General features: G+C 39.4%; 1 protein-coding gene across 1 annotated transcript in view; it reads left to right on the top strand.

Moving 5' to 3' along the window:
• The first annotated feature begins 850 nt into the window (after window positions 1–850).
• Window positions 851–24,043, top strand: part of exoc3l4 (exocyst complex component 3-like 4) — a 28,822-nt gene continuing 5,629 nt past the window's right edge. Inside the window, exons 1-13 of the mRNA XM_030718474.1 lie at window positions 851–1,082; window positions 2,186–2,456; window positions 5,381–5,437; window positions 7,022–7,246; window positions 9,508–10,108; window positions 12,168–12,285; window positions 12,898–13,023; window positions 13,418–13,518; window positions 15,118–15,216; window positions 18,370–18,493; window positions 20,259–20,381; window positions 21,036–21,188; window positions 21,701–21,822. Of these exons, the coding sequence (XP_030574334.1) occupies window positions 2,186–2,456; window positions 5,381–5,437; window positions 7,022–7,246; window positions 9,508–10,108; window positions 12,168–12,285; window positions 12,898–13,023; window positions 13,418–13,518; window positions 15,118–15,216; window positions 18,370–18,493; window positions 20,259–20,381; window positions 21,036–21,188; window positions 21,701–21,822 (2,120 nt within the window). The 5' untranslated portion in view covers window positions 851–1,082. The remainder of the gene's footprint in view (window positions 1,083–2,185; window positions 2,457–5,380; window positions 5,438–7,021; window positions 7,247–9,507; window positions 10,109–12,167; window positions 12,286–12,897; window positions 13,024–13,417; window positions 13,519–15,117; window positions 15,217–18,369; window positions 18,494–20,258; window positions 20,382–21,035; window positions 21,189–21,700; window positions 21,823–24,043) is intronic.

The following is a 24,043-nucleotide window of genomic DNA, read 5'->3' on the forward strand; positions in this document are numbered from 1 at the left end:
CACTATATCCACTAAGCAATTGTTTCATTTTCATATAACTTTAATCCACTCACATTTGCCGGAAATAATGTACTCCTTTTTTCTGTCGCAAATGTCAGGTCTGTATAAAAGCAGCGCTTGGAAACAAATCCCAAACATTTCCATCATCACACTTGAAAACCTAGTTTAACTTTTCCCTCCTGCAAAGACTCCACCATTGCATAGCAGCCTTCTACTGGCCAAAAATGTCCTGCTGAATTTGGTTTCATTACAACTTGGGAACATGAAGCTGCCTCTGCAGCTACATGTGCCCTCCTTTACATCTCTAAGAAGCCAACGGAGACGAAAAAAAAGTACAACACATTGGTTTCTTGCAGGAGATTATATTGTTTATGACACCCATGCACCCACTGCAACGCTGCCAAAGGGTCTGCAACAGTAATAATGCTGCAGCAGCTCAGTAGATGCAGAGTGGTCCCAGCACACAGGATTAAAACACTGCCACACGTGCTCGATGTTACATTGAATGCTGTTAAGAGTCTATTTCGTTGCTGTGCTTCTAACATACAATATGAGCGCTTGTTGCGCAACAGGTAAGGTAAATTCTTGACCTTGAAATATGAGTTGATGGGGGCAGCACGCTTTCAGGCTTTTTCCAGGTGAAAAAAAAAAAAAAAAATCTTCCTGTAAACTGATCAGGCTGCTTGAACAGGACAATTCTGGGTGAGATAATCACAAAGGGTGTCTCTGAACGAGCTTGCGAAGTGCTGTGATCGACATTCCCATTTAGTTCCTGTCTGTTTAATCATTAATAGGACTCCTCTGTTTTTTCACTCACTAATCACAGCTAAGGCTGGAAGGTGATCTCTGCCATGTCCTTGTGCCCGGAGAAGCTATAAGCTCGCTTGCTTCACCTCCCCTCTTTTACCGCCTGCTTTTTAAACGCTTTCTCCTACAGAGAGCTTTCTCCAGAGCTCACGGTAAAGGTTCCTGGCCATCCTCAAGCTAAACGTGGAAATGAAGGAAAGCGAAAGTATTTAACTAGACAATAAGAGTAAAGAAGGAAACAGCGGAAGTTTTATTACCTGAGGGAGCACTCGGAGGTAAGTACACCTTCACCTTCAGTTACTGCAACTAGCTGCGGTTTGTATGCACTGACTAACCATCAGCCTTTGAAGCAGAACAGAGAAACAGAGGACTTTGTTTTTTCTTCTGTGGAAAGGACTGGTTGCTCCGTGGCAGTCTGGTTAAGCACTGTGGATTAATATTATTTGGTGTTAGAAGTCAGGATTGAAGTCAACTAACTTAACTAACGTTTCTAATCCCATATAATATAATATAATATAATATAATATAATATATACTGTGGGTGCATGTTGCCTGTAATGTGGTTTGATGATGATCCGTGGTCGGTCAATAAACTTGCTCTGCAGCTCAATTGTTGCTGGAGTTTTGACCTCTTCTTCTCAGTGCACCTTGACAGTAAACGAAGTTATAGTATTTATTCATTGTAATAACATCTAGTAAATTTGAAGGTCATAATATTAACTATTACACATAATTACAAATATTATTATAATTTCTTGAATAAATGTGGTTTTTGGAAGTCTGTTTTTGTCCAATAGTCCAGAACTCCAAAAATATCCAGTTATTATCACAGTCATGAAAAAGGCAAGGCTCAAATGTTCATAAATGAGAAGTTAGAAGCATCAAACATGTAGCATGTATCAATAGTCTCTGACCAATTTTCTATTTATTGACTGATTGATTAATAATGTACTTCTTTAATACTGAGAAATGTTCATAATGGATCAATTTCGAACAGTCTTAAGAGTAAAAACAAGCTTATAGCTCTGCAACCTTGTAAAATAACTTTGTTTTAGAATAAATAATATAAATAAAGTTGTCATTTTATTTATACCTCTCCTTTATATATATAAAAAATCCCCGTGAATCTGCCAAATGGAGACAGGGGAATACCTTCAGTGAAGCCTGTCATCTGCAGTGTCTTTCACCTTCTTACAGGAATTGCTTACGCATGTTATCAGTCAACAAAATTGCTCCACCCATCCATGTTCTCAGCAGTTATAATGACCAGAAACCTGTTTTACACACATGCCTCACTTGCAAACGCAAGGCATGCGGAGAGAAACTTTATCTTTGCATTTAAACATTTCTTTTACATTTTCTTTTACAATCTGATGAGATGTCACAAATGAAGGACAAGTTTCCTGAGACCCCCAACAACCATAGAGTGTCCTTGAAGAGCAACGGGTCCATCAAGAGTGTTGAGAAGATGTCGACTGATGAAGATGGCGTGAAGGTGGGCATGCTGCAGACACTCAGAAAGAGCTTCCGCCGTGCAGCAGAGAAGAGTCCTCTATCATCTGGAGTTAAGGGATTAAAGGTCACATCCAAATCGGACACAGCAGGAAATGAGTCGGATTCTGTGGCTTCACCACCACCAAAGTCACCCAGTGAGTACCGTCACGGCTGTCATAACAGCTACTGTGAAGTGGGATTTGCAGGCAGGTGGCCTCTCAAGGTCAAGAGAAGAGCTAAAGAGCAGCTGAGGAAAAGTTCTTACTGTTAATTTACACTAAGAGCTTCTCTTTCTCTCTTAAAATAAAAAAAAAAAACTCTTATAAACCATTAATAATGTTACATATTTACCTACCTGTTTTATTCACCTCATCCTGCCTCCTGTAATTCACCTTAAATTAGTGCCTTTCTACATTTTCCCTCTGAGCACCCACCAGAAAGCCTGTGTGAAGTCATTCCTCTCAGATGTGGGTGCTATTGGATATACAGTATGCGTAGGTGGAAGGAGCAATTGTGTGGGAAAAAGTGCAGAAAGAACAAAAAAAGCAAATGGATCAAGCTGACAGAAAGCAGGCACCGTTACACTTAGAAACTGGAGGTGTCTCCTGTGTCCTTGACATTAGATTTTGTTTGGATTGTTGGTGAATGTTGGGGCAACGTGGCAACGACTACTGGAAACATACATTCATAAAAACATACATAGTACATGAGGCAATAACAAAGTTTGTACAATTCTAATGAGCATGAAAGTCAATATTTTATCTGACCACCTTTATTCAGCACAGCCTCTGAGGCAGCTTTCTTTAAGTAGTCTTCAGGAATAGTTCTCCAGGTTTCTTGAAGGACATTCAAAGCTCTTCTTTGGATGTTTCTGCCTTTTGTCCTGTCCTCTGTCAAGATGATCCCACACTGCTTGAATGAGTCACAGGTCAGTGTTAAACAGCTTAACATACAGATAAATCATTCCTCGAGCACTAATGTTCCTGACCAGTTTTCAGAAAACAGCATGTCAGCGTCATGTAATGTGAATGAGGCAATAGTTACTTAGGAATTCACCTCACACTTTACATATGTGAAAGTGAGTCTTTGCTGTAAGATGTAAACACACTGCTCTTTTTCACAGAAATAACAGGTTAAATATTGTATTCCATAAAAATGTTATATTTTCTTTCTATGTCAATGAGAAACAGCCATGTTTCCATTTTGTTCGTGGCTTTTAGTACAAGTCAGCAACACAAAACATAATCTAATTCTGTTTGCACTGGAGCATGTCAAAATTTGTGTTACTGCAGTAAATGACATTCAGGCCTTTCATAGACTCTTTCAGCTCCAACACATGGACTTGTGACTCTTTAGGAATGAAATCCTGTCTTCTTGGGGCCTCTCATGAACACGTTATGCAAGTCATTAAATATAAATTCGTGGTAGAAAAGCTGCTTTCCTGCCCTATTTTAATTTAGATTTTAATTTAGAAATCTGACCAGACAAATCATGGTTTCACAGAAAAGCTTGGCCTTTCTTTTCATGGCGATTAGCTTCCTCTTAGAATAATTCTGTTGATGAGGCAGAATCTGTGTTCATTTAGAGCCATGTTGCCATGTCTTGCTAACTGTTAACAAAGGTCAGTAGTTCAAAGGAGCATCAATCCACCTTTATCATCTGTTTCTGAAAAAAAAAAGGAACTAAAAGTAATATAAAGAAAGCTGCTGATGGTGCGCAGTTTATCCGAGATTAATTTTAGAATGAGAAAAATTAAAGTCACATCTTTGTGAAGTTAAGTTCCCCTTAATGTTGTTTTTTTCAGCTTGGCAGGCTTTTTAGTGAGCATACCAGTTTTTATTAAGCATGAACAAAAAATGAATAAAGTAGAGAACATAATGCACATAAAGGAAGATCATTAATAAAAATCTGGGAAATATAGATGCATTGTTCCAAAAAGTCTTTACCACAAACAGAGAAGTGTCCCTTTGTCTTCTCACTAATCTCAGATGCTTGATCAAACACATGTACTTTAGTACTTTTTCATTAACCTCACATGATAAACATTCCAACTTTTTGATAAGTAACAGCCAAGTGCTGCAAATGTACTTGATTATATGATCAGCAGCAAGTGTGAGCACCTCTATAAAAGCAGAAGGTTTGGAAGTTTGTCGAGTTTGCTGAAATTTCCCCAGGAACGGACATCTCGGCAAACTCACCCCGAGGTCAGACTGAGCAGTGCTCAGAGAAACTGAAAAAACCCAAAGAGCTACTTCTCAGACTCGACAGGCCCGAGAGTACAATCCGAAAAAAGACTAAACAAGTATGGCTTGTTTGGAATCAAACAGTCTGCAAAGCTGAAATTGACCAAACCACAAGAAAGAATGTCCTTTGGACAGAGATGTTTGGTGATAGAGCACAGCACCACGTTTGGAGACAGCATATCAGTACAATCTCCTCATACCACCTGTCAAGCATCGTGATGGAGGGCTGATTTTGCTGCTTGTTTTGCAACCACGGGACCTGGGCACTTTGCAGTTGTTGTTTGAACACAAACTCATCTGCATGCCAAAGTATTCCAGAGTCAAATGTGAGGCCATCTGTCTGACAGGTAAGGCTGGGCAGAAACTGAGTCATGCAACAGGACAATGAACCCAAGCACAGCAGCAAATCTACAACAGAACGGCTGAAAAAGAATCAAAGTACTGCAACACCCCAGTCAGAGTCCAGACCACAACACAGTTACCACAGTTCATGTTATTAACTGGAAATCCTTATCTCATTAGACATCAGGTCAGCTGTTTTTCATGGCAGCTGGTAAGTTTCACTTTTTGTTCTGGCCTTCTGCTGAACCAGCTTGTTCTGTTTCCATCATGACAGAGCCTTTGCATTCCCCAGTTTGCATAATAGTTCAACATACGGACAAAACCAAGCCGTGCACACAAAAACAACCACATAAACGGAAATAACCTTTCGATGCCTGCTTTTGTATCATTGTGACATGACAAAGAGAGATGTGTTTTTTGAAAGCAGGAACTATAGAGACCATTTATGAGACTATCCTCCTCTAACCAGCGTCCTCTTCTTGCTTCTCCGTCAGGTCTCAGTGCCGACTCTCCAACCGACTCTCTGAGGAACATCGAGAAAAAAGAGGACGGTGAGTCGAACGTCTCTCCTCACATATCCAGATCCAAACTAGCACGATTAAGGACAGGTGAAACTTCCCTCCGCTCCTGCTTCCAGGCTTTCCACCAACCTGCATTTGTTGCCATTCAGTTACAAGCACGCTGACCTGACTGCTTCAATACGTGCTGAGGTCAGGCCTCTGTGCATGCTAGGCAGGTCGTTTTGTCAAGAGTTGCTCCAGGGTCAGGAATGAGCTTTTAGTCTCAAAGTCATTGTGTGCCGCACTATTGAAACAGCTGGAAAGATTCAGTGTCTATAAAGATCAGAGCTCTACAGCTGGAAATAAGCTGCTATTTGGATTTAGTAGTGAAACATTAACATTTATGAGTGATTATTCTGGCCTCTTATTTTCCTGACAAGATGATTCATTTAAACCTTATGCAGATGTGAAAAAGGAAACCAAAGTGGCTAAAATCTCTCCAGGTTCCTCAAAATTTTTTTTTTTTTTTTTTGAGGAGACACTGCACACCATGCTGAGATATGCCACGTTTTAGGCGAATAGCTCTTTGGTGCAAAAATACTACTTCATGCCCATCAAACTGTGTTATACTCTGCATTTTTTTTTTGTAGCTTCAATTAAAGAAGTGTGTGTCTTTTTATGCTCGAATGATTCACAGTGGCTTAGCAAACAAAGAACATTCCTCTGAAAATGGTCAGGTCCAAGGACTGAAAGGATGAAAATGAGTAAAAGTAGCCAATTTCCAAAGAAAAACTGAAAGACTTTTAGAAAGGAGAAGTATTGCTCAAGACCAGGTTAAAAATTACAAGCAAGTCCGGCTGCTTGGAAGTAAAACATAAACCTAAAAGGTGATGGCTCAGCAATAACTGTCACGAGCAACATTCTGAGCAGCACACTGAAGCAAATTTGTTTTTCTCGTGTGATTGTAAATTGGTGAAATTGATCACATTTAGTGGTAAATAGTTAAAGCCAATGAACTGCGCCTGTGCAGCACAAAAGCAGAAATTCAGTCACCATCAGATATCACAATACAATAAGTGCAAATATTGTATTGTATTTGCACTTATTGTATTGTGATACAATACAATAAGCGCAAATATTGAAATACACAATCCCAGACCTTCAGAAGAATACAAACAAAGAACAGTAGAATAGCAGATACAGAGCTTTTCAGTAATGGGAAACAGCTCGTTGAGGTCCTCGTTGGGAATTCACCTCCTGCTGTTTCAGAGTTCCCTCTCAGCTGGTAAACGCTTCACACGTTAGTTACAGTTTGTAAATATGAGTCTTTGCTGTAAGATGCAAACGTTCTGCTCTTTCCCCCAGAAATAATACCATGTCAAATATTATATTCCATAGAAATGTAATAATTTCTCCCTATGTGAAAAAGCAAAACAGAATGAATTTACCTCCAGTGTTACCTAAAATGTCCTCTGCTGGTCATTATAGTGGATAAAAAAACAAACTGCAGCAGCTTACTCATGTTTGGTACTCGGTTCACAACAAAAAGCGCTGCTGATGCTCGACAGTAGAAATGTGTGGAAAACAAAAGACCAGAAAATCATCAAACATTAAACTGTGTGCTTTTATTTATAGATACCAATATGTCCAAGTTTGGTAGTTTGATGAAAAGAGGAGCGTCCCTTCGTCAGAGCCTGAAAATGGTTACTAAGAAGGACAGTGATAAAACCTCCAATAAGGACGTGCTCGTGGCCGTCTCTCAGGGCTCAGTGGAGGACAAGAAGGAGGAACAGGAGGTTTTGAGGGAGGAGATTGAGGAGGACTACATACTGCCAGATATCCCGCTGACACCATTATCAGGTACAGTCTCTACCATGTTGTCATATTATCATTATTCTCATCAGTGCCTCATTGACTGTTTTAAAGTTTGGCAGAAATGTTTACTTGGACTGAAGAGTGAACAAATATTGTTGCTTAAAAATGACCTCATATAACAGTTTTTTCTGTAAGAATTCATAGTTTCCCATAAATAGTATCTAAAAAAGTTAAAGGCCAACTTTACTGTGACATCAAAATCTTCTACAAAAACACCCTCATGAATATTATTCAACACCATAATGCAGAATCAGAAGGGAAGTGCTGCCCCTGATTCATGTGTGCATGGATAGTTTGATGGCATTAATCTTATATGCCCACCTCGAACCTGTGGTGACTCTTTTGCGCAGTCGTGTTGATGATGTATGGAAACGTTCATGTTTTTAAATTTGCAGCAACATCTGTATTTGGACCATAGTCTTCTGCTTTGTTGAAACTCAAGTGGAAATTTAGAAGAGCACTTTGTCTCACAGCGTCCCCTAATATTTCCTCTCTCCACTCATTCCACTCCATATTCTTTATCTTTTGTTTTTGCAACAGACACAGCCAATCACATGACTCTGCTTTGTATTGTAAATACACAACAGTTCAGTTTACCCGTAGACAAAGTTTAAAATCCTGTCTCCTAAATGGGACATTAGCTTAGCTGTTAAAAAAGTCATGATGAAGTTTACTAGCTGTAAGAATAAGATGTCTCTTCAGAAGTCTGCTCCTTGTTTAGGGAGTGTATAGAAATTAAAAAGGTGAACGAAAATGTTTGTTCTTCTCTTCAGCAATAAAAGAAATAAAAGTTACAAATGTCATGTGGTAGGAAGAGAAGATGCAGACAAAGAGGGGGAAATAAAGTAGGAGCAAAGCAGATGGCACATGCGATAGGAGGTTGTTCCAAAGGGGAGAGGCAGGACTTTGTATACTGATAAGAAATTATTTTATTGTGTTGCATTGTGATATGAGTATACCAGAATGCCAGCAGCAAAAATTGCAGTTTGCAACAGCCTTCTTTACCGGCCTGAAGCAGGAAACCAACTCCAACTCCACAAAGGCTGTAAATCAAGTCGTTTTCACTGCAGCGTAAACTTAAAGGATCGTTCCTTGCTTTGATTGACTGCGAGCTTTTCTTTAGCTGTGTTCACAGTTACTTGATTTTGGCTGTTTAACTATGATGTCCAGTACAAATGAGCAGTAATCCAGTAATATAGGGTTGTTCTTACAAAGGCGCTGTTCATTTATTAAAGTACAGTTCATGAAAAAAAGTCTTGAGCATTTTTATATTGTTGTCACGTGAGGCAGAGCGGCAGGCGGGATGTGGACCCAAATGCAGGACTCTGGAGGCAAAACTCAGAAAGGCAGCAGAAAGGCTCTACATGACTAAATACTCTGACTGACCAGGATTTTCTAGGAAACACCAAACAGAGCTACACACTGCCTAAGAGGGGACGAGGGAGGAAATGACAAGGCACCGAAGACAGCTGAGGGCTTAAATACACACACAGGGTAATCAGGGAGAAAGGGACGGAAAACAGGACACAGGTGAACAGAATCAAACTAACGAGGCACGGGGAAGCAAAACTAAACACAGAGCACACGAGACGAGAGCAAGCAACATAAATCAGGGAGTGGCTGAACCCGACAGACAGAAACGCAGACTTGACACTGAAGGAAACCACGACCACATAATGGAAACTAAATACTCAAAAGTGAAACAATAAGGAAAAATTCAAAACTGCAAATCTACTGAAAGTCTAAAAAGCAAACTTTGAAACACAACAGAAGAATGTAACAATATCTGAATCTGATTGCGAGAAAAAATATATAGATACATATTTCACAGGGTGAAATATCATAAAAGATAAGAATAGGTGTAATCCGATGCAGTGAGATCAGTGTGAGACACTGTAGGAATAAAAAAGTCATAATAAAATACAGTGGCATGCAGAGAACTCTTTTAAAAGCCCTAAGCTGATGTTCACATATGCACAGTGTAACATCTGAAGTCTTGAATCTCTACGGTTTTTAATTGAGCAGCAGTTTCAGACTTTATTTTGGCCATAAATTATTCAAAACTTTATTAACAAGGTTTAAAAATTAAATTCTGTGACATCAGGAAGCATCAAGCCCGTATAAAGATGACAGATTACAACCTGATTTCTATCATTGTGCTTTAATAACATGACATAAATGATTTACAGGACATCTATTAAGCCCTTTGGTAATTAATACTCACCGATTCTTCTTCTTCCTCACAGTGATGGAGATCAACAAACTGATAGAGATGGAGATGCTGGAGGATGCTCATCTGAACCTGCTCGCCCTGCGGCAGGAGTTTCAGCAGCAGTGGGAGCAATGTCCCGAGGACTCAACTATGGAGCTGGCCAAGAAGGAAAAAGACCTCAACCTCCTCTATAAAGACCTGAGGAAAAAGATCAGTGAAATAGTGCGTGACTCCAACTCGGTGCTCCTTCTCCCTGTGGCCCGCATCATCCAGGAGGAGGAGAAGAGAGCAGGAGAACCAGGAGCGTTGCCAGACAGCTGGATGGAGGCCTGGAGGGAGTCAGTTTGTGCGGGTGTGCAGGTGAAGGTGAAGAGTATTCACCTGGATGGAAGAGAGCAGAACTCCTCCTGGTTAGCAGTTCATCTGGGTCTTTTGGGTAAAGCCATAGTGGAGGACCTGGAGAATGTCAAGCTGGAGCTGCGGTGGTCCTACCCACCCAGCTTTAAAGTCTTCAGCACCTACGTGAGAGGTTACAACACAGTCGTTGCGCAGCACCTGAAGAAGCTGGAGCAGCAGGTGACGGAGCTGAAGGATTTGTACGTTCTGCTGGACTGGATCATCAACAAATACAAGAGGTAGATTAATTTCTTCAAGAACGCCTCTGAAAGCAGTTTCCTTTCCAGCTAAAACATTACACAAATGGATGGACACAAACCTAAATGAAGTCTTTTAATTTGAGCTCACTTTTTAGAATTATGCCTTTATGTTATTTGCTATTTATTATTATTTATTTTTATTTATTGTCCTGCGATGACAGAAAACTGCCACGCAAGGCTGAATTGTTGTGCTTTGGTGATTTGTGGAGAGCAGTTGCTACACAAAAAATGACCCATTTGTCAAGGTAACCCAGGAGTTTCAAACATGATGCGGCTCAAAGCACGAGAGAAAGCTACTAATTTAATGCGGCGATAGTATTATTCTGCCACGCTTTATATCTGAGGTTAAAAGGCTTCCAAATGCCCCTCTCCGGCCCCAACTCTATCACTCTTTCCACCTCCCACACAAAGGCAGCATAAAATACAGAGAAGGAACAGAGTAGGCGGGGTCATCGCACCACGATCCCACGAAACGACAAGCATAGCAATGCAGGTACTTATTGTTATATAGTTTTATATTGTAATTTCGTCTGATGCCATTTTTTTTAGACTTCTAACTATAATCTCTGATGCCTTAAAACTTCTAAAGCATTCAGTCCTGACTGTTTGAACTGGACGTCGGTCATTAGTCAAGAGCTTGTTGGAAACAGAGTTTGCTGAAAGCAGCTACAAACTTGAATACCTCGTAAACAATCATTATACAACAACTTAGCCAGTCACACACTGTTCTGCAGGGAAAGGCTCTGTTGCAAGGTTGGATTCTAGTTGTAGTCACTTTTTAAGGACAAGTAGCAGAAGTTGTCAGATATTTACACACATTTACCAGGTTCAGTATGTACAGAACCCATCACACTACAAATGAGAGGATCCGTTTTTAACGCGTTACACATTAAAATGATTTTAAATGTCCTGATTGATACCACTGAGCCGGGGGGAATCAGCAGCATTACGTCTGGCTCAGGTTTGAAAACTATAAAAGTGCAACAAAGTTGTGCTGTTGCCTTCGAAAGCTGTGGGTGTTTGTCAGGCAGAGAAGGTCAGAGAAACTCAGCACTACAAGTCTGCATATTTCAGTAACTCCGCCTCTGCTGCTGTGGTTTAGGCCATTCTTTATAGCTTCTTATGAGTTCAAGTAAACGTGGTGATCTTCCTGTTTAACACAAGAGATGTCAGGAGTTGCTGCATCAAGTGTGGATAGAATATACACAGAATATAGAACATGTATTGTAATGATCATACAGCCCTCTGCATACCTGCAGTTAAATGTCATATATTGGAAAATATATAATTCATGGGAAAGGAAAGAGAGACAGATGCCATACGATAAAAATCCTCAGGCAGACTTTTTTGGGAACGTAATGTATTATGCAAACATTACTGCTTTTTGCTGGCACACCAAAAGAAAAGTGAAAAGTATGTCTGCATATCATCTTGCAGCGTTTTTAAAATAATCTCAAACATACAGAGGGAATACATCGACAGTCACATCCTTACTGCCCACACATGGCGTGTTCACACATGGCGCAGACAGAGATGTTTTATTAATACACAAAAGCAGGAGCGCAGCTTCGGAGTGAGCGTGAGTGAGGTAGGCAGCGCTGACATTATTTGTTGAATCAGGGCACGGCAAACCAAAAAAACTGTGCTCAAAACAACATTTGGGAGACCAAAAATAAACAGCTGATCTGATAAAAAAGAAGCACAACACTCTCTTGAGGCCAAAATGGAAAAAATAAAATCAGGTCATGACCACATTTTTCACAGATTATGTAAAATAGAATCCTTTTTTTATAAAGCATATCGTGCACAGGCTCTAATGTAACAGGCTTTTCATAAAACAAATGCAACTTTACTTTGAAATGAACTCATTCATTATTGTACTGCAGTTCACAAAAGACTGCAATTGGATTTCATTGGTGTTATATAAAAATATTGTTTTCTTTCATACAACATCACAAAGGTCGTATGATAAAGTCTTTTGGCCAGCTAACTGTGGCAGTGCCATAAAGTGAACTGCATCTTGTTTCACTCCCAACAGTGAGAGGGTCATGGGAAGTCTCTCTCTGCAGCCAGACATGCAAGATGAAAACACTGATCTGCAGCTTGAGAAAGACTTCCTGGAACAACTGAAAGAGAAATACTGCTGCAGAATGAAGGTGAGGAGCTCACCGTGCTGTAGTGTTCACAAAAGACACGGTTTTTAAATGTGTTTCTTATCAGATCAAGCACAAACACACACACACACACACACACACACACACACACACACACACACACACACACACACACACACACAAAGCAAGCGTAGTAGTAGTCAAGCAGTTTCTTTAAAATCATCCAAGTTGCTAACTTATTCATGTATGTTAGATGGTTAATACTTTTTGTAGACTTTTATTCTACCTCTGCTCTACAGAATAGTAGAACAAAAGCCTTTGATTTATTTTGTTGAAGCACATTAACTGAAGCACATCAAACACATTGAGATTGTAGTAAAACAGCTTCACATGTAACCGAGCACATTAGAAGTGAAGGGCTGCCTTTAACAATTGTTAATATTTAATGTTATGTATTCACCAAGCACAACCCATGTTCACTTTACTATCATATGAGGAAAATAAGGAAAGGTTGCACTCAGTAAATGTTTGACTAATGGTTTCAACTCTAATATAGCAACTGGTTTTCAGCAGATGTGTTGCCACATGCTGCTGAGACACTCATTTTATGTGCACTTTAATGCTGACTTCCGCTCTGCTTGGCTCTTGCTGAAGGAGAAACTGAGGTCTATACTGGGCAGTGTCATTCAGCTTGAAAATGAAGAGGTGTGGAGGGACGGCAAGGCTCCCAGAATGGAGGACAACTTCCCGATTTCTTCATTTCCCATTGACATCTCGACGGTAATCGCGGAGATATTGCATAATGCACATGCACATAATAGATACATGCTAAAAACATCAAACCTGTCAGTTAAAGGGCCCACATACATTACAGATATACTCTGATCATATTCTATTTTTATTAATGCAACTGTTTTTGTTTTTATTTATTTAAATAATCTATGTCATTAGATAAATCTGATAAAAGATGTTTTTGTTATACTTGTTTTAATTGTTGCTTTTGTATTCTTTTTTTTATTTTTATTTGTGATGATTTCTACTCTGATAGATTTATTTTTATCCACCATGGTGCACTGCAGGGATTTCACCACATGGTGGCAGCACAGAACTCCCTGTTTTCTTCACCATTGTTCATTCTTCACTGCTCTGCGCTCTCTGTTTCTTTTCTCAACAGAACGTGAAATCATTTGTGTCAAACTCTCTAAAAATTGATGCCCAGCTGGAAGTGAAAGTGGTTTCTTCCTGCCTCGAGGAGTTGAAACAGTTCCCAAATAGGTATCGGGACACAGAGACGCCTGTTGTCACACACATACTTGCCACAAACGTTCACCTTTCCACAACACATCATATCGCAGATATTTAACAGGCCAGGTTACCAACAGCATCTCAGAGAGAAGGGCTTTCACTCCATCTTCTTTAAAAGCAGCCCAAAAACCAGAAGCAAGCTGATTTTACTCTTATTAGCTACCAAATAAATTGCAATGATGACACAGTGCAATCTAAAGATAATTTGTGTGACTGAGCACATGCATTAAAGAAACCCACAAAGATATAGAAGGTTTTCTATTTTATACCGGACAGATTACAATGACATTAGCGCAGATATCCATGTGTCTGTTCATGTCTGTGATCAGTGGTGTTGTTTTTAAAGCACTGAAGTAGCAGCAGCTCATGCAGGCACTGAAATGTCATTTTCATAATGGCATTAATTTTTTTTTTCTGGATTTTTGGTTGATATTCTGTCTCTATATTAAAATAAAACTACCATAAAAATTAGAGCCTGTTCATTTCTTTGTAAGTGAGCAAACTTACACATTCGTCAGAGGATCAAATAATTATTTCTCCCACTGTATGTGTGGCAGGGGTGGGGTCAAAGCAAAGATAACAGGGCCAGGCCAAAAAATCTAAAAAAACACCCAGTGAAAACAACCGTATTTAAAACAGTGATAAAGAAGAACGACGGGGAAGATGATGGCACTCCCAACCCACCCAAAAAAACAAACAAACAAAAAACAGGATGCTGACCTTTGTGCAATAACCACGCAGTTGTGAGATCTTCGTGTTGAGTAATATAAGAACATTTCCCTCAACTGGTCATGATTGCTGAGACAGTCTTCTGAGGATCATGTGCTTGTCCTCCCCTCCCCTATCTTGCCCTGCAGATATCCTAATCAGTGCAGCCAAAATATAGCAGGAAAAAGGAAACACAACATTATCCAAAAAGTATGATATGCCAGAAATAACCGGTCAAAAACAGATAACAAGATAACAAACAGTAATGACTGAGCAGTTAAGGAAATGGCGCATCTATCTTAAACTTGATTTGTTGTTGAAATGTAATTTCTCTTGATTTCCAGCCAGACTTTCCACTCGATTCACGCTGATGTTACTTTATCAGCAAGTTTCCCACACAAAATGTGGGAAAGCCTTTTATTAGGGAGGTGATGTGTGCACAGAAACACTGTGATGCTGAAACAGAAAAGGCCTTCCCCAGCTTGTAGCTGTAAAGTTGATGGAAACATCTCTGCATACTGCAGATTTATGATTTCTCAACTGTATGCAAATTCCCATAGTGTGTTTTTGATCATGCGTGACGACCTTTACTCTCTAAACAACTTTGTTTAAGGTTGCTGGCGATACATAACTCTTTGCACATTTCCACTTTTTAAAACAACACTTTTTATGTATTGATTCTTTTATATCTACCACTTTTTCTTGTTGTTTTGCTTCCTATAAACTCTTGAAGGGGATGGTGGATTAACTTTGCTTTACGTCATGAAATGTGACGGCATTTATGAAATCCTTTTACTTTGAGTAGAAGTTGAATTCTGCCTGCCTCCTCCGCTGAGTGAAACTTCTTCTTCTTCTCTGCAGGTTCCAAACAGAGTTCGGCCATTTTTGCAGCACTCACCAGCGGCAGCCTGTGTGGACAGAGTATCAGATTACATACATCAACAGCTTTGCTTCTTTACAGTAAGTCACATGACTTCCTGAAAATACCCATGAATACCCTGCCAGAGTTAGCTTGCCCTGACATCAAATGCCAGGCAGCCTCCCCCAAAAAAACATCTGTCACCACATTCATCCTGTGAGGATCTCTGTGATATTTACTGGGTGCTTTGTGTTTAAGAAACAGAAGCAAGAGAATGGCTTTATACATTATGAGCAATTAAAAATAAGTGATTTAAAGATGCACCAAATGCAGTTTTCAGTCCCAGTTATTCGATAAAAAGCGTGCAAACCCAAAGAGAATGAAAGGTTACTTTCATTGCAGTTTATTTCAGGAAAATAAAAACTGTGCCAGCAGATTCTGAGACTACAGCATCCATCCTCTGAGGGGACTAAATGTGTGCACTGTTCATCTGAAGGAGCTGCTTTGTTTTTATAGCTTAAACAGAGCAGCTGCTGTTTTTTTTTTTATGCTTCATTTAAGTCTGTGAAATGAATGGAATGAAAGCGTGGTAACATTTTTTTTTTTTTTTTCGTCCACTCAGACATTTAGTAGGACGCTCGACGTGTTACATTCCCTAAAAAATCAAATGCAGAAAAGACGTGGCTGAGTAATGTGTACAGTGTACAGATCTGAGCAGAAGTTAATGATTAGCTTCTGTTTGGATGATTCACCTCTCAGGTATTTAGAGCTGACATCTGTCTGCTTGGAGACATGCTCGTGTGTGTTCATACAGAAGAGAGTGAGGGGAGAGTTTTCTGCAGGCTTGGAGTTGTTTGGCTGACACAGTAGAGGCTGTTATACAGCGCAATAAAAGGAGATCTTTTCACTCAGCGATATAATGAAAGCCTTTGAGATTGCGTCACCTCACGTGATTTCAAGGAAGCTCTGCTCCGAGTGTGAAGCAGTGCTGCTTTATAAATCAGGCAAAAGCGAAAGTACTGTGTGCACACCAGCTGCCTCTGTCACTCGCTGCAGAGGGTTAATGCAGCTCATTCAGTGACATTTATTCATGTTGCCAACAGCTTGTATTTATGGCTGCAGGTTCAGTGTTCCCTTTTTATTTTTGACTGCTTTGGACATTGCAAACAAACTGTGAGCCGGGTTAATATCAGTGAAGAGCAGCCTGTGATATTTTACATTGCAGACTCTCATTTAGTAATACACAGTTGGGCTCAGCAAGCATTAGTCTGCTTTTTTTAAAAAGTCTAAAAGTCTACATAATAACTACCATTTTATAATAAGGGGAAAAAAGACAAAAACAAAATAATATATAAGAATTATATATTATTGTTGGGTCTCTTTTGGTGGGAATTGTTCACAAATTACACAAAGTCAAGCTCAGCCTTGATCCCAGCACACCCACTGAGTCACCACAAACAGCAGCAAATCTGTTCAGCCTATTTATGCTGACAAATTTCACTAAAATGCCAGACTTAGTCTCTAGATTTTTAGTTTAGTTTAATTTTGTAACTACACAATATTGTTTCAGTTCATTTTCTTTAAAAAAAAAAATGCTAGTTTTTATTTTTATTTCAGTTAACTAAATGTATTTCATGCCCAGTTTTGGTTTTTGGTTTTGCTTAGCTGACCTTTGTGTGACTTAATGAATGTCATGTATCTTGTTGATGCCCACTCTGGTCTGTGCTGGGCTCATTCTTCTGCTCTCCCTGCCTACATCTGTCCATATATGCACATGGAAGGGCTGGGAAGTGGAATAGATATGATGCTGAAGGCTGCCTGGGAAATCCCATCAGGCCTTTTGTTATGTTTAAACTAGGAAAACCCTTCAGCTTTCCAGCTTCATAGCTTGATTGGCTTCACCAACATTTTTCTGTCTGTATAAAGCAGTGCCAAAGAAAACACAAGGAAGTCTAGGAATATGCGAGGAAACTGGGACACATTAAGGGAAAGCATGCTGAGTCTCTGCCGTCAGTAAAGGTGTAAAAAATTAACTTCCATTGTATTGAATTTTCTGCAGGAAGTTCTGGAGATAGCTATTTGAAAACTCCACAAAAAAACAAACAAACAAACAAACAAACAGTGAATGACAGTGATGGAAATATCATTCAAAATCTTGTTTGAGATAGTTTTAACTTCTTTAAATGCTCTTTTGCAGGTGCATATCCAAACATAGGGTTCATGCTGAGATGGATCTCCTATGGGTCCTTCTGCATCCCCATAGGTTATTTGAGAACAGCTTATTACAACCCAGTATGTGTCATCGTGACACTCTTTAGAGGGTGGGAGCCAAGAAAGGACTCTGGTGACATAGTTATGCAGTCTGCAGAGAGTGGAGGTTGGGGTGAATGGCAGAAAAAAACAGGAGATCATATAAAAACTCACTGGGCTTTTATATTATTACTATCATTGTAATGATGATGGCAAATTGAAACCTGATCTTTCATTAAATCTAACCATGAAAGATCTGTAGCTCAGTAGGTAGAGCAGGTCACCTACTGATCGGAAGGTCAGTGGTTCGAATCCTGGCTACTCCAGGCTACATGCCAATGTATCCTTGGGCAAGATACTTAACCCTAAGTTGCTCTCCGACCGTTCTGTCGGAGTATGAATGTGTGTGAATGCTAGTTAATTAAAAAAGCACTTAGCTTAATTAATGATGGAAGTGCTTGTATGAATGGGAGTGCATGGGTGAATGCAAAACAGGTTGTATAAGCGCTTTGAGTGCTCTGATTGAGTAGAAAAGCGCTATATAAGAACTAGTCCATTTACCAAGTTAGTCTTGTGCCCTACCCAACCCAAACACAAGATGAATGGTAAATGGACTAGTTCTTATATAGCGCTTTTCTACTCAGTCAAAGCACTCAAAGCGCTTATACAACACATTTTTTTTTACATTTACCCATGCACTCCCATTCATACAAGCACTTCCATGTTTTTACTAAGCTAAGAGCTTTTAATTAACTAACATTCACACACATTCATACTCCGACGGAACGGTCGGAGAGCAACTTGGGGTTAAGTATCTTGCCCAAGGATACATTGGCACGTAGCGTGTTTGCGTGAGTTTTCTCCGGGTACTCCAGTTTCCTCTCACAGTCTGAATAGATGCAGTTACTGGGTCACACAAACATGCAAATTATTTAAATGAATATCACAGAAATCACTATACAGCCTGATGGAGTTTTTTTGCTGTCCTATGTTTTCTCCTGCAGGAAATTCATGGAGGAGTACAAAAAAACCTGTGCAGGTGGGGTGAAAGGCTTTGAAGCAGAGGCAGAGCAGCTCATTCACTGGCTTATGCGAGGCCTGGAGGACCAATTTAAAGAGGATGTCAAGGTATGGTAGTCTAGTAAATCATATCCTGTAGAGTGATGGTGAAAGCGCAGTTCCAGTTTTCATTTCTTTGCAGGGTGCAAACATTTTCTGCCGTGGTTTCTAAAACGGGAACTGAAAAGAGGATGCTCCTTTCTTGATGTAATAGTCAAAAACCTAACTGAGATGCTTTGAGGAAAGACAGTTAAAAAAATCACAGAGGATCAAATACAGGAGCAAAACAGAAGCAACTAAGACGCCACCTACTGGTTTCTGGGATATCCTTTTGAAGTTTTGACTTTCCAGGTAGTTAGTGCTAGCTAGTTAGTAAGGTGTGCCCATAATTCATAACTGTGATACTAGATGGTATAAAAATTTAGGTTAAAGGCACTCAAAGGAAAAACTACTGATTATTTTTGATTTTTTTAATACAAACAAATGCAGAATAAAATGAGACATCACCCATCTGTCAGTCAAGCAGGTACACAAATGCATAAATTTAAGCATTAATATACTGTAAATGGGTGGGTTATCAGTTAATTAATGGCCACAAGGAGGGATAAATTAGTTAAATTGACCAATTGTGTTTGTAAGGGTTGTTTTCTATTTATGTATTTATTTCTTTTGCACCAGGCTGAAAACTAGTTTATTTTTGTTGTGAAGTTGGGTGTTTTAGCCTTTGAGGATTTTTCACTTTTTCAGCCCCACTCATGTGGCCTTTAGTGGAAATGCAGTTTTTGGCAGTGGCTTCAATTTTAAATCCCAGAGGTTGAGATGCTTTTAGCAGAAAATGTGGGACATTTAAACTGTGGTTATAACAATGACTGTCGACAAGAACCAGGATCAAAATCACCAGATGGACCTAACTCGACCTTGAGGTTTTACCTGCAACAATTCCAAGCAACAACAATTATCAGTTACAATGCAACAGTATCTTACTTGTAGAGGGCAAATAATTAAATTTAAGTTCTTATCCTCCCATGCAATGTAAAGTGGGAGGATATTGTTGTCATATAGTCCATTTGTCTGTGAGCTTTTCCTTTCTAGTCTATAAACTCTGAAACCACAAGAAGATGAGCCTCGTTCTCATGCCTGATTGGCTCAGCCTACTCATGTGATCATATTGTGCTGCGCGATCGGCTATACCTGCTTGACCATTACAGACTGAAATGAGAAAGCTGCAGTTCCCCATGTTTAGCAGCTGACCTTGGCTGCAGCCTTATTGATTAACCTGTAATGCCAACTTCTGATTGGCTGAGCATTGTCTAACATGTTGGTCAGGGATGACTCATGGCCATAAATAGTACAGACTATGACTCATCATTGAGCAATATTAAAGCATACCTACTGCTCAGCAATATTGCTGATATATATTACATTTATTTTATATTTTCATTAATTACGAGAGTATGTCCCCATCGGTCATGGGTCTTGTTGAACACATTACTGAAGGAATAATAGACCCATAACAGTGAATGGAAATCAAATTTTTTTAAAAATCTGCCTAATAAAAAATGCAGTAAGAAGCTGCACCTGAATATTATTGCCATTATGACTGTGGGATTTGCTGAAACAGCTGAAACTGCCACTATATAAATGGTAAAATGATGACATGAAAAATTAAACTTAAAAAAAAGAAGAAAACCAAAAATGTTAACTATTATGGATTTGTTTTAGTATTTTCAGACATGAACACATGCAGAATTTTGGCTATTTTTTTTTTTTTCTATTCTACCATGAATAAATCCAGCGTGTAGTTAACGGCTATATTTTTGTGGCATTTTGACAGCCGTACCTGAGGAGAATGATGACGAGGAAATGGCTCACTAACAATGATGATTTTGATCACCTCTACAAACGGACAGAGCAGCTTTCCCAGCACTGCGGTCTGATGATGCCGCCACACGCCAAGGTGCAGACCTGGAGAAAAGCCAGCGGGGGGAGTCCACCTTTTACCAACACACTTTAAAAAATTTATCAGCCAAGTCTTTTTACTTTACAGTACAGGAAAGGCACAGTGAATAAAGACTGCCAAAGAGAAGTAAGAAAGAAACGGACAAGCTAAGGTCAAACATTTACTGGCATTTCTTCAAGTCTGATTAGACAATTACCATCAAGCTGGGAGCTTCAACAAATTATCCTCAATAAAAGTTTGCTATAGTTGTATTTGTAGGTTCATTAGTGATTTAACAAACACAAAAGATGCAGAATATCAGCTGAAATATATTATTTCCATGCTGATTTTGATCTAACCACCTTGGAGGCCGGTAGAGGAAATCCTGTTTATTTTAGACTGCCTGTGGCAGAAGTTCCATTGAATAAATTTGGGAGTCCCATTGTTTTTCCACGGATGCTGCGACTGCAGAAAAAAAACCGGGAAAGCATAAATCCTAACAGGAAAGCATGAATAGGTGGATGAGGAGGTGTCAGTTCAGGGAACTGAACCTTGGCTCTCATGTTACGTTAGCACTTCACTTTTTTGCATCCATCCTGTTATTCTGCCACCTAACTTCTTGTTTCTGTGTGTGTGTGTGTGTGTGTTTGCGACTGTGTTACCTGGAGACAGGAATTTGCGAGCAAATTGCACTGTCATGTGGCGATTGAATACATCGGTCAGCTGATGAAGAGTAATTACTCGTGCAAAAACCGGAAACACGAGAAGGCGGCGACCAAGATCCGTCAGCAGTGGAATAAACTCAGAGACCTATTTGAGGACATGGTAATAAAGTCACCACTTCCCTACCAACATGAAATGCAACATCTTTGCGTGGCCTGCACATAACTAGAAAATAGAAAAATAGAAAATAATATCTGTTGGCATTCATTTCAAAGCACATGTCATGATTTAGGCAGTGGAAAGTTTCTTATTATTTGATATGATATGATATGATATGATATGATATGATAAATAAAATGTTTGTTTAGGTGATGCTAAAGCTCCTTTTATTTTCACTAAAGTTAAGACGCATCCTCATTTGCTTAAAAAATGCAAAATGCTGACCTGATCTTTGGTAAATGTAAGTTACCTGTACAAGTGGAGTATTTGCCTTTAATGCCATGTGGTTGGTCAGCCCAGCATTCCCATTCTTGGCGAGGTGCACCATGTCAGAAAACTCTCTGCTCTGTAGTCTCTTTATTTGTGCAGTCATGTAGTTTATTAATTTAAAATTCAAAGCATGTTAAAGGTAAGCAGCAGCTCATGTTTTCATATTTTCTTTTTCTCTTTTTTAGAAGTCGACTAATGAGTGGCTAAACCCTGTAGGAGATGACTTGAGCAACATCATTGGACAGAAGAACAAAACAGACATCAAGAACCATCTGCAGCCTTTAATAAATCATTACCCAGATTTCAGGTAAACATTTCTGCTGATTGCAACATGGCGATTCTCCAAAATAAACACTTCTACTCTCTCTTAGTCTGTAGGATCCCATCTTTCACTAGGTGAGAGGTAAGGTACACGTACTCTGGACTGGTTTAGCTTTCTACAGATTTTGTGTGTAGCTAATAGACAGGTTTAAAGTGGGATCCTCCTCTGTGGCACTAGATAGATGCTGAAATACCACACTGCAACTTTATCAACATCTGCACAATGAACGCATCATAGGATGAGGAGCAAAAAAAAGGATCTGTTGAAGGTGTAAGCGGACTGTGGGATGTCATTATTTTCTTATTACTGAGCAAGTATCTCTGTCCCATCAGCTGGAAGCAACTCCAGGCTGCAGCGCATTAAAAATGTATTCATTCAACAGTATTATGCATTAATCTGCCTCTGAGATTTATTTGCTCATTAACTGAAGGTGCCAGAACGCCATTCTGATTGTTCTGGCCCACTTTAGCCCCTGCTGAACGAGTCCACAATCTTTTCATTTGCCACATGTGCTCTTTTTAGGACGTTTTCTACATAAAAAAAAAAAAAAATCATCAACCTTGCATCTAAAGGAAATTCATGAATAAAAGCAGCAGATTCAGCACAATGCTTCTTCTCCTTCACCTTAATTTAATGTCAGAACGCTGAAACTTACTAATCAGTGTGAAAAACAAGAGCTGGGTTTGATGAGAGGCTCATTAGTTTGGCTGCTGTTTGGTCATTACTCAGTGCATTAAATAAAGGGGTTTTTCTGAATTCATGAATGAGGCATAACTAATGTGAATGGATCATCAGAGGGATTACAGTTCAGCCACAGTTCAAATACCACAGGGATCATGAATGTCTTGATAAAATTCTGGGGCAATTTGTCAAATAGTCATTGCGATATTTTGTGTGAAACTCTGACTTTGCTGGTGGCAACTGAAAAAAAGGAGGCTCACCAAAAATGATTAGAATCAGGACTTTAGGAAACTTAAAGACACTTTGATTTAGTTTAATTAAATGAAATCATAGCTGACAGCTGGCTACTACTGCAGTCACACACTCGTTTTCTATATGTGCTAACATGTTGATGCTGCACGTCATGTAAAATGCTCTTCACACATCTGTGTCTAATGTGGGAGAAAAAATATGAAATGAGCTGATATATTAAACATATTCACACTCAGCCAGGCTCTCAAAATGCTTTAGAAGAGAGCTGAAGTACAGCCAGGTGTGAGGGTGACGTCGACCAAGAGATCAGATTTGATAATTACTGTGCAAACACCAGATAAAACCAGCACTGACAGTCTTTCTGGTAGGTGTTTTGAGTAGCAGTTTCTGCACTGCAGTTCAGGATCAACTAAGGTTAAGCAGTATGCGTGCTATAGGGGTTTCCTGTTCACCAAGGACAGGAAACCCCGAATGTTTTATAGAAGTGGAACATGCAGGGAGAAAACCAGAGAAGAGCAATATGTTTGTGTTGAAAGTGAGTGATTCTGACACTAAAAATACAAAAAGAATAGACCAAGAAAAAAATCCAAAATGAAGATATAAAGCGTCAGAGCTTCTCCTTTGTGATTGTGGAAACACAAAAGAAGATGCTGTGGGTTTGAAACAGAGAAGTGAGCAGATTGAAGCTGGATAGGAATCCCCTGTTTTAGATGTCAACTGAACTTAGACAGACTTAGATGAGCATCACCAGGAGAAGGAAGCAGTGAAGTGGGTGTCAGTGACTGACCCACAGCACAGAGCAATGTTTAGGTAGCTGTCTTCAATATTTATATAAACCCCTCTGACATTTATGACGCATAACTTGTCCAAACAGCCATCACATGATAATGAGCTTTCCTCTCGTGTTATCTGTCATGAACAGCTGAGCGGCACAAACTGCAGACATGTGAGGGGATAAGATGATCAAAATAAACAAAAGGATTTATTGACAACGATGATGAAATCCACAAGCGTTGGTGATTCCTCACTGAGGTCCTTTTTTTTTTCTTCATGGGAATTTGTATACAGTTTGCACTAAATTTAAATAGCAAAAACAACTCAACTGCCAACCCGCTAAATGCACACGCTTTGAGATAAAAACCTTTTTTTTTTTTAATGATGAGACAACATCCACTCAGTAATCACATCACTTTTCTGCTCTGAAGGTAAAACTGTGACTTTCCATTGTGAAGAAAGAAACCAAAGTCTTTAGAAAGAAATCAGCAACTGATGA

The sequence above is a fragment of the Archocentrus centrarchus genome, chromosome 22 (assembly GCF_007364275.1).
Source record: "Archocentrus centrarchus isolate MPI-CPG fArcCen1 chromosome 22, fArcCen1, whole genome shotgun sequence".
NCBI classification, from domain to species: domain Eukaryota; kingdom Metazoa; phylum Chordata; class Actinopteri; order Cichliformes; family Cichlidae; genus Archocentrus; species Archocentrus centrarchus.